We start from the raw sequence: 11,796 nt of genomic DNA on the forward strand, positions 1-11,796 counted from the left end.
GGCCCGGAGCACATAGAGAAAGACACTCATTTTCGTATTAATTTGACATAAGTGATGAGTCGATCTATTGGCCATATCAACTCTAGTCTCTACTTTCATTGCAAATCATTAAAGCAATGAAAGTAATGAAACAGATATGGCAGATTCTTCAAAATCGGTTGATTTATCTAGAACACATTCATTATTTATGTCAAAAGAATATGACAATGAGTGCGTTTGAGTCCGTTTTCAAAATATTTATATCCTTTACCACACTTGGTAGTTTACATTCTTTGCATAGAAGTCAATTTCTCTTGCAGCTGGGTTATGTAAATTTAAAGTTGAGAAATTCTATGTAATTTATGACATGTAACCGCCCTCACGTTACATGTTACAAATTACGTTGAATTTCCCAATGAAACTAGAGTTATGGCCAATCTGTGAAACTAGAGATTCATAATTTAATATCGAATTACTACGAAAACGGGTACGATTCGTACGATTACCAAACCTCCACGTGCTCCGGACCGACATTTGACCTCATCTATACGTTGACTAGAATTTCTCCCAATAAATCAGTAAAAATAAGCGATATCCGTATTTGCCCCGAGCGAGAACAAATTTTGTGATTTATCCAAACCTTAGAGAAATTCGAAACTGTTCACAACGCCACCTGTACGTCACATTTTCAATAAATTGATAGAAATCGCCGGTGGCGGCGGTAGATATTCCATTTTTTCTGACATTTAATTTGGTTCATTTGAAAACAAACTGTAAACAGTGCGCATCGGTTATCAACAGGAGGAACGATTAGCAATAAAAAGTTTAAAATTATTTGAAATAATTCATTAAATTATGTCCGATATGTCCAACAATGATGATCCGCCGAATCCGGCAGTCTTAAAACCGCGACGAGAACTAATAATTGAAGATATTCAAACTGAAATGGACAAACAATTGGACAAGATCGCTGTGATAAACGATTTTATGTCCTTGCATTGTGAGAGGAAATTAATCAAGGACGATCTGGCACAGTTGAAGGAGAGAACCGCTGAATTAAAGGAACTTGTGTCCATTGCTCGTGAAAAAGTACGAATCTTCAAAACTGTCGAAAAAGCCGAAGCGGAAACATTGATCAACGATATGAGAAATCAGCATTTAGCGATGATGCAAAAGCTCGAAGAACTGGACAATTCAGAGAACGATTCGTATTCGTCCAGTGGTAGAAGTAATGTTCTGATCGAAACTGTATCCCCTTCACCATTTCATTTTTCGATTCATTACAGGTCAACACGAACAACGAACGGCATCGCCAGTGCAACCATCGACTCCAAAACAAAATCGAATGACTTTTACGGTAAAAGTGAACACCATAACACCCAAGCGTCATCAGTCACCTTTTGGACTACGCGTGGATCCACGGTGTCTCGGTGTCTTAAAAAAACAGTTTCAGCTACACATCGATCCGAGCGAATTCGACAGAATCCCCAAGTATATGAGGGGTAGAGATTCATTAGGTAAATTTGAAAAAAAAAACGAGCCATTAGAACAGTCGGAGCGTTTGCTGCGACTGAGCCCCGTACGAACCCGTATATCTATTGCGTACGTGAATGAAACAAAAATTACGAAAAACGGATGAAATTTACTCGACTTATATGCAAGATATACATAGGGCCCTAGAAGCGGCCTCAGTCCAAGGACCCAAATTTTTTTTTCAACATTCTATTCGGTGTTCGATTACCATCCAAATGAAACAAAAATTCGGGAGAACAGATGAAATTTACTCGAGTTCTAGGTAAAATAGGGTGGGTCAATTTTGCCACCTTTGAAATCCACACCCAGTGGCATGTGTAGCTTGAAGAAACTAAACTTGCGGCATCATTAGTTTTTCGTTTCCGCTCGCTTTTCCATACCGCTCCTTTGTATTTCGTACGGGGCTAAAAATTGAAAATCTAGTCGGTCGGTGCAAGCATGACTAAGACTACGATTACAAGGCTGACACCTTGACAATTTTTGTTTCAGACGAGCTTACAACCTTTCTGGAAACGGTCATCGTCAAATGCTTCATCAACAAGTACACATTACTGCATCGTGACCGGGAAAACGTTCAGCCCGGTGAAATGACTCGATGGCAAATGTATCGCTCGCAAATGGAATACTTCCCAGGTGACATGTTTATAACAGAGGGCGATATTTCAACGTTGCTGGGCAGGATGATGGACAAGAAGATGAACAATCGCATTGCTATGCTGAGACATTTGAACGGCGGAATTATTCAGGAAGTACGTCGTGGCATGGCAACATGTTACATATGGAAAGGGAAAAAGTGATTTGTAGGAGAGGAAAATTGTACATTTAACTTTTAATTGTAAACTGGATGAGATTGCAGAGCAAATAAATGTGTGGGAAACTCCCAGACCTTTCATTTTAATGAATTTGTTTTGTTAACGGTCAGCCGGTCAGCACATATTCTGCGTTTGCAGCAGAAGCGTTTTCTTCAGTGATATCGATATCAACGCTTGCAGCGATATATTTCCAGAGACATAGTTTCCTAACTATCGCCGTGACTAGGACGTAAGGTTTTGGTTTTGCACAAAATTTTATGATGAAAAAAGCAAACGACCTATCGTGCACGCTCAGATTGCCCTCTATGGCTAGTCCGAGCCTGGACTTAGCAGACTACTACTGCTTTTTTGCCGTCCCTAAAAAAATTTAAAGTGAATTGATCTGATGGTCTTTAAAACAATAAATGATGGAAACGATAAATCGGTGTAAATCGGCCCTGATTGCCCCAAAATATTGAATATACCTCAACAAGTCCAATGCTATTAGAGAACGTCAGATTTTTTAACGCTAAATAACGATAAAGGCAAATTAGAAGAGGACCGAAAATAATTACATTTTCACTCTTCGGATTTTGAAGAAACAACACACCGGTTTTTTGCCGTTCGTAAAAAAAGTTTAAGTGAAACGAAAAATCGAGGTAATCGAGACAATTCACAATTGGTTGATTGTCCCAAAAAAATATTCAAAATTATACCGCAACTAGCACTAGCCGATGCTGTTAATAACAAGGTTTTCCGCTACGAGTCGCACTCTTCGACTCAAATAGCCAACAAAACTACATTGAAAAGAACTCATCGCTTGTCATCGATCACAGATTGTCTTAATCCAAGGCTGTATACTTTGGGGAGGTCACGCAGACCGCCATTTTATTAGATACGCGGGAACACACCACTTCTAATGATTTTACATGTAAAAAAATTCACCACATCATCAAGACGACGAGAATCATCAGATTAGGTGAATTTTTGTATGAAATCGGCCATTTTAGCATCAACTGTGGTGTGTAACCCGCGTATCTGTATCTGCGTGACCTCCCCAAAGTATACAGCCTTGGTCTTAATCGTCGTATACACTCTTTTATTCAAAAATGTTGAGTCCCATAACTGTCACCACCTTGCATAAATCATAGTGGAGTTGAATGGAGTTTTTATGAATGATATTTTTGAACATTTCAAAAAGCTCTGAACAATCACGCTTAAAAAATTAATGACCCATGTCATTGACGTAAGTAAAAGGGAAGCTGGTGGAGAATTGCACTGAAGTTTCGAGGAACTCATGGCGAGTTAGTGAAAAAACGACGACTCGTCAACGTTTCTTCAGGAAGTCGACGTATCTAACCACTTTGTAAAACGAACACTTCTTTTACAAAATATTAAAGAAGTGTAAGAACTGCGAGAAGTATCGACGACTTAGTAAAGAAACAGTGGATTAATGAAGAAACATCGACTAGTCGTCACCGTTTCTTCAGTTAGTCGTCGATACTCATGTTGTTGGAATTTTAGTGCAACGACGATATTCACATGACGAATTGTTTTATATCATATCATCAGGCTTGAACACCTTGAATACCATCAGGTACACCAGTTGATTGTATATTTTGAATTTTTCACAGACTTTTCTGAAGTCTGTTCATTTCTACCCATACAATTTTACCACCTGGGACACTACAGTATGTCAAAAGAATAAAAGATAGAGAGAGAGAGAGAGAGAGAGAGAGAGAGCGGGGATCGAGAGAATAGAAACACTATAGGTACGAAAGGTTTTGCATGTGAATGTGTAAATTTTTGTTTCAAAAGCATTTAGAACTTTGTTCCGTGACGATCGGTGGTGTATTTTGTGCATTCTCGGTTTTAACAAAAATTTAAGTGCAAATCGAATCGAAACATTGAATAAAAATCGCACACACGTTCGTGTACGCAAATTCGAATAGTGAATAAATTGGTGAGCGATAAAATAAATCAAAAAAAAAATTTTAAATTTGATGTTGATGTTAAACGGTGTTAAATCATCGGATTCAATTAACGTACAGAAATTGCTAATTGAGAATCATAACAACTGTGTTTTGTCGATGATTGGAAATAATATCACAAACAGTGTCGATTCCAGAGCATGTTCGAAACCGGACGGAAAGGTAAAATAATGATTGCTTCACGGACTCTTTATCGTTGTGGAAACCAGTATTTTGTGTGAGCTTGCTAGTGTAATTCGTTTTTTGTTTCATTTCCGTATTTTCATGCTCCCCAATATTATGTGTATACTACAAGGGAAGTTCACCACCATTATTTAGAGCGCTTGCGTGTTGAATTTCATTTTTGGATAGTTACCATGCCGCCTATTGTTTTGCAGTGCAATTGATTGAATATATAGTTTGACATTATGAAATCGGTATATATGGTTCTGACATAAGAATTGAACTCCTATTTATTGGCAACCTAATCTAGATTTACATATTGATTTCTGACAAAGGTTCTGACCGTTTTTCATAACTTTAATAACTGTGAGGTGAACGAACTCATTGCTGGAACACTCACAAAAAGAATATAATTGCGAATCGATGTAATTTAACACAGAAAACGTTTCTTTTTCACTGAAGACAGCGTAGATTCGAGATAATTTAACGTTTCGTTGTTAGCACTAAATCCGAGATTTGGATCTTTTTAACATTAAACATTTGCATATAAAGCCGTTACTGTCCTACGCGTCATTAAATTTTCATAAGCCACACAATGTAAAAAAGCATCAATTAAATCTCATGCAACATGTTCGTCGCCGGGTCAAAGAGGTTAATTGGTCACTTTCAGTGAGTCCGTTGATTACACGGTCAATGTGGATATATGCATACATTATGTATGCACACATATCCATACACATAATATTCCACCTTTTTACTCTTTCAATTTCCAACCAAGTGTGGAAAAACGTCTTCCACACAAGACATTAAACTGATAAACAATTTCTCATAAACGAAAGGGTCACAACCTTTCTCAAACACATGTTCAATGTGATTCTCTTGTTTTTTGCCTTGCTTGTTTTTACAAACATTAAACCAACACCAGAGTTGTTACCAAAAAGAAAAAAAAACATAAAATTCCGTTTGAAAAAACATCTCGGTTTTTTTTCTACTCTAAGTTCAGTTACTGGTTGTAAGTAAACGAAAAACGTCCTCTCCTGGCTTGTTATAGCTACGACGACGACGACGAAACAGATAAATGTTAATACAAACAATAGCAACGAATAAATGTATAATTAAATCAACTTTAAACAAACAACAATGTGTTCGGTTCAGCTTTTGTTTGAATGGCTGGGACAGCCAAAGATGCGATGCAATTAAACCGAAGACAAATATTAATATAAAAAAAGGAACACAAAGTATATTCATGAACGATTCGCTTTGATACGAAGTCATATGATGGTAACTCATATGTTATATCCATCCATCCATCCAGACACACAGTATTATAAAACATGTAACATTGATCTTAATAGAGACATTCACCCTAACCACATATTTACTCATGCCAAACATTGTGTAGTTATACCTGCGATTAATTAAAATCAGTTTAGCACGTGATGTGTACGATCATTATTATTGTGGTCGGCTTGTTTACGTGACGGTTACAAATGTTATCCAATCAGTCGGGACTTGCAAATGATGACACAAGGATATTTGTATTGATAATTCCGGACAGATATCGTTGTTCAACTAGGACTCACCTTTTGTGGGTGGTTATCCTAATTGGATTTTGAGTCATTCCGAAACTTCTGCTGTAAAAGATAAACGTGAAGGAGTGTCACAGACATTTAAAAAACATATTCACGGAAAACGGCTAATTAGTTCCTGTTCACTAAAGGAAATTGTCGCGTAACTGTGCACAGTTTACGTTGCTTTTCGTGTATTTCATTCGTTTTCAATCAACCCTAAAATCAATAGCAAGTTTCCTGTGTGTTGTACGGATAGCAATGTACGAAAGCGGTTTGATTGGTGGTATGCATAAGTTATAGCGAAGACAAGCCTACATTGTGGCTATATCAACCGCAAACGTCGTTTTATGACTCTTATCATAGCACTCTCGCTTCCAAGGACTGTGACATAAAACATTTCTAGTCTACTGTAGTATACACGTATGCGTTAGATAGACACCAAATTTGACATCTCGAGTGTTTATACTTGGAGCAAGAGTGCTATGCTATCTTAAAGTTCTTGAATATCTATTGGTATGTTCTTGTCGCTAATTCGGTATCAGAGGCTAGTTCGATTTGGCATACTTTAAAATTTGAAAAAATTTGAGTCACCGTTAAAGAATTACGAAAAGTGCTCCCGATCATGACTTTTTCAGATTTTTTTTTGGATTTAAAGCTTTCTAAAATGGGCTAGGGAAAAATCTCCGAGTGTATTATCGTCGGGGACGATAATATCGTTTTTGAAACGATAATATCGTCGCTGTGACGATATTATCGTTTTCTGTAACAATATTATCGCCCGTGAAACAATTTTTTTTTCTTCAAAAACACCTTTATTGGTATGAATAGTACAATCTTAACTATTTGTTAATTTATTACTAGGGTTGAGTTGTACTATCTTCCTTTTACTTGCGTAATTAGAAGAAAGTAAGACTTGTGTGGGTTTTACGACCCAATGGTCGAGTCCCTATGCGGTGTGCTGTTTTCATCCTTCATGTCAGTTCGTGGGGTTTAACACGTTTCAGCCTCCTTATTTCATTTGTAATATCTAGTAACAAGATGGCTTCTACGTTGGTGTGGTGAAGCAGTCTTTTTTCGTGTTTGATGGCGTTTTCCCGAATTACATCGGCAACCCATTGTATTTTTAAATCTTTGTGAATTTCTTTGTTTGTCACGTAACGATATGCGTTGGTGATCATGCGAAGGAAGTTGTTTTGACTTGTTTGGATGATATCTGTGTTTGATCTTTTAGCACAGCCCCAAAGAGTAGAGCCGTACATCCACATAGGTGCGAAAATTGATTTGTAAATCAATCTTTTACAATACAGGTTAAGTTTAGAGTTGTATCCGACTAACCAGTACATTTGTCTCGTTTGTGTTTGATTTGCTCAGCTTTTTGCTTCACATGATGTTTCCAGTTTTAGTTTGTTGTCCAGGTTTAATCCTAGATATTTAGCTGACTCTGCCTGCGGAATGGGAATCCCATTGAGGTAAATGCGGAGATTGCTGTTTATGTGACGCAATGCGAAAGTGACGTGATTAGATTTTGACTCATTGAGTTTTATTTTCCAATCGATGGTCCACTGATTTATTTTATCCAAAGCATTTTGTAAATGTTTAACTGCCTCCGACTGCGATGTATCTGTTGCCATGATCGCTGTGTCGTCTGCGAAGGTTCCAATGAAAGAGTTTGTGGTTACAGGTATGTCAGCAGTATATATAGTGTATAAGAAAGTGCCAATACACTTCCTTGTGGTACTCCTGCTAGTATTGGATAGAAGTTTGAATAGGTTTCTTCGTTTTTTACTCTGAACGTTCTCTCCGATAGGTATGATTCAAGCAGTTGACAGTAGTTGCCTGGAAAGAGTGTACTCATTTTATATGTGAGTCCTTCGTGCCACACTTTATCAAAATGCCTGTGATACATCCAGGAATGCTGCCGGCGGTACTCCTTTTTTCGAATGCACTCTCAATTTTAGTAGTGAGTCTATGAATTGTTCAATTGTTGAATGGTTGTTTCTAAAACCGAATTGAAAATCGGGGATTTTCACCAAAGGTTTTAGTCGTTTTATCAGCAACTTCTCGAATATTTTTGAGATTGTGGGTAGCAGTGAGATCGGCCTGTACGAGGTTACTTTTTCTGGCGGTTTATTTGGTTTTCTTAGCATAATTACTTGCGCAATTTTGAAGCTTTTTGGTACATATTTGAATTTAAGGCATGCATTGAACAGATATGTAATCATGTACACCGCATGTGCTGGTAGTTCTTTCAATACTCCTGGTGCTAATTCATCTATACCTATCTGGAGCCTTTTTCTTGTTTAGTTTATCTATTTCTGTAGGATGTTTCAGACGCAGAACATAATGACGACCGAATTTATTAAGAATTTGTCCTCATTTGAGAGGTTATTCTATGAGATCTGTTGCATCTTCAACGTTTAACCGACCACAGGGAATTCCCACAGTAATATGAGAGACGACAGAAAGCCAACACCGCCATTTCGAAAGTCAAAGGTGTCTGTTGCAGGTACTGATTTTTAAGACGTAATTCTCCCATATTTTCCCGATTTCCCGATATTTTGGGAAAATCAGAAAAACTTTAGGAAAATTATGGAAAAATGGTTTCCCAAAAATAGTTCCTGGTTTGTTTTGTTAACGTTCAATGTTTAGACCCGTACGAAGTACTGGGGTCTTATAGGTTTACGCATACGTTTGTAACACGTCGAATTGGACTCCCTGAGTAAGGGGAAACCTATTGTGGTTGTCTAGAGATGCCAAATCCGCGAAAAAAAAATGTCCGTCTGTCCGCCTGTCTGTCTGCACGATAACTTGAGTAAAACGCATCCGATTTTGAAAATTCTTTTTTTTCCCGTTTGGTAATGTCAAAAGACAGGCTAAGTTCGAAGATGAGTGATTTTGGATCGACCCCTCCCGATCTGTGGCCCAATAAGTGCTTTACGGTTTTTCAAAGATATCTCCGGATATTTAAATGTTAAACTTGTAAGTGATACGTCAAATAAAAGGTATTTACAATACCGATCGACAAAAAAAAAGTTTATGGAAATCGGATGACCGACTCGTGAGTTAGACCCCTTGGCGTGGAACAGGCACAGGGCGGCAAGCAGTTTTTGCTTGTAGGTCGGCCACATTTGAACATATTTCGTCTGTTTTAGCGTTATTAGATAGGTATTGACCGTACCAATCAGGGAAATTTTTTTTAATGAAATTATGTTCTCCGGAGCGTGAGCTAGGTCTCTTGGAGTGAGCTCTTATCTGGCTACTCGGAAGTACAGTGAACGTGGTGTATTTTGACAATATCTCGAGTAAATTTTGACCGAATTTCATGAATTTTTTTTTTGTTTGAAAGGTATTAACGAATGTAAAGCGTCTGTACTATTTCAGGTCTCCTAACAAAATGGCTGCCGGCGGCCATATTGGATTTTAGTAAAATAGAAATATCTTGGGAAAAATGGTACTTAGATAGTTTCTGTTAACATGGAAATAATTTGTTATGTGTGTGGGGTTTCAGGGATTCCATATACGGACATCTATATATACCTATATACAGCTATATTGAGCTATATACAGGCATATAGAGCTATATAATAGCATATTCCTCTGTGAAATGTTTATTTACAGTGAAATATAGGTAAATATAGCGGTATATAGCTGTTTAAATAGGAATTTATGAAATTTGTCTTCGTACGGGGCTGTCTATATTGCCTCCGGCAATTTAGTTGTATATGATAACAAGGCAAAGAGTGGATAATGTAAGTGATTTTAAAGGGAGAATAGTTTTTCAGCAGAGAAGAAAATGAAGTAAGAGAAATGAAGAGTTTCACATTAAAGGCTTTTGATACGAATAGGTGTTTCGTACGGGTCGGCGTTAGCTATGTTTTTTGTCGGTAATTGTGACTGTCTTCAACTCAAATTGGAACTCAGACCAGTCATTTCATCCAGTAAACGTTCGGCTACGAGATAACCGACAGTGCCCTATATTCAAGCTGAATTTGTTTTCAAAATAAGGTGCAAATAGCGAGCAAATTAAACCTAACAACTAAAAGTGAATCACTAAAAAAACTAAAACTAAAAAAAATTGTTTGTTCCAATAAAACCATGTCACAATTACCGATCGTCAATAAATCATAAAAAATAATTTAGGTTTGTTATAAACACAAAACGATAACCTACTTCGTAAATAAATCATTCAAAGCCAGTTAACATCGGTTCCAATGCAAAGTGTACTCAATACACTCTATTCAAACAATTAGTTTGTTTGCTCAAAGTTAACAGCAAACATCCAAATTTAAACAACAACTGTGGCAGGAATAAGAGAAAAAAGCAAATTGCATGGACTTATAAGTCGCTATTGATTTTGAAACTGAAATAACGACATAAATATCAAACGGTAACAGCATTTCGATGGTTTTCTTGCTTTTTCTTTTCATTTTTTTTTTGTATTGTACAGGTGTTTTAATTGACACTCTAAAAATTGATTAACAAAACAGACGAGGGAAAGAAAGAACAAGAAAAAAATGGGAATGCATACATTTGAGATAAGCTTTTATTATTGCCATTGAATTGTGCGGAGCGTATTTATGATGACTATTTTGATGAAGAGAAGACGAAAAAAAAATCGTCAAATCGAAAACGGTTAACGTTAATTGGTATGCTTTTGTTGAATTTTTATTTTATTTTCTTCTATTTCTTTCAAAGCGATAAAGAACAGTTTTGCGCTATTCTAAGCCACGAAATTTCGATCCATAAAAAAATCTCTTTCGAAATGAACACTCTAATACCTTCATCATCAATGTCCGATTACGATCGATTGTGTATTGAAAGAGAAGAAGAAAAAAAAAAATTTAATCTCCAAACTGTGGATGCTACTACACCAACAACAACCGCAATATACAATACAAATTCAGCAAATCAAGCAATATATACATTTCTGCTGACCTAACGACCCAATCTAATGTATAAATTTATACATTCAACTGCTCCGAGATTAAATCAATGATTTTTCTCCGCATTTTTTTTGTTTCTTTAAATTTAATTTATCGAATTTATTAGCTCATCTGCTGATCATCTTCCATATATTACTTATTACCGGGCTTGACTAGAAAATGACATCATCCAGCAATACCAAATCAGCGTACCAGTTTAACATTTCAAACACAGGAATGAATCAAGCATCACAAATAATAATTGCCGTAAAATGGTTTTACGATTTTTCAACCATGCTTTGATTGTAATTGAAAAAAATAAAGAAAAAAAAAATGATGAAGAAGAAGACGACATAGGTACCGTGTATGCCCTTATGTAGCAGCGAAACATGACAAGATGGACTTGATTCGGTTATTTATTTGCGCGTCGTAAGTTCAAGTTCAAGATTTATTTTATTATTCAACGATAGGTATAAATACACATGAGATTCGATTCAATTTTAATGATTTGATAAGTCTCATCGGTCTTCTTCCATTCGCGTGGAATACGTTGCATATATTTTATCCATCTGTCCCAGCAGAAAATGACTCGTTCGTTGGCTATTTATCATGTTATGTGTAACGAGAATTGCATTGTAAATACTCACATAAATATGGCAAAATGCGAATGCATAACAAAATATATGTAACAACGAACTGATGACTCATCGGCATGTTTGTACACATACAAGAAAGAAAGAAAAAAAATTGCGCGCAAGCGTACTCTCTCCCAGAGCCATCCCAATTAGTGCTTTCCCCATTTTCACCATCAACATTTAATTATTCAACCGAATTTAGCAGGAAGCTT

General features: G+C 36.7%; 1 protein-coding gene across 1 annotated transcript; it reads left to right on the plus strand.

The window, feature by feature from the left end:
- Window positions 1-732: 732 nt before the first annotated feature.
- Window positions 733-2,410, plus strand: LOC119079258 (spindle and kinetochore-associated protein 1-like). Its single transcript, XM_037187037.1, has 3 exons — window positions 733-1,207; window positions 1,266-1,496; window positions 2,002-2,410. Exons 1-3 carry the CDS (start codon window positions 835-837, stop codon window positions 2,307-2,309), a joined length of 912 nt encoding a protein of 303 aa, XP_037042932.1. The 5' UTR covers window positions 733-834; the 3' UTR covers window positions 2,310-2,410.
- Window positions 2,411-11,796: the final 9,386 nt, after the last annotated feature.

This window comes from Bradysia coprophila, unplaced genomic scaffold (genome assembly GCF_014529535.1).
Source record: "Bradysia coprophila strain Holo2 unplaced genomic scaffold, BU_Bcop_v1 contig_320, whole genome shotgun sequence".
Lineage (NCBI taxonomy): Eukaryota > Metazoa > Arthropoda > Insecta > Diptera > Sciaridae > Bradysia > Bradysia coprophila.

Bases quoted from the DNA above. Each gene is read 5' to 3' on its own strand.
- LOC119079258 (XM_037187037.1), top strand. From the start codon at position 835: ATGTCCGATATGTCCAACAATGATGATCCGCCGAATCCGGCAGTCTTA. The intron at 1,208-1,265 runs GTAATGTTCTGA...GATTCATTACAG, and splicing joins GTATTCGTCCAGTGGTAGAA to GTCAACACGAACAACGAACG. The intron at 1,497-2,001 runs GTAAATTTGAAA...TTTTTGTTTCAG, and splicing joins GAGGGGTAGAGATTCATTAG to ACGAGCTTACAACCTTTCTG.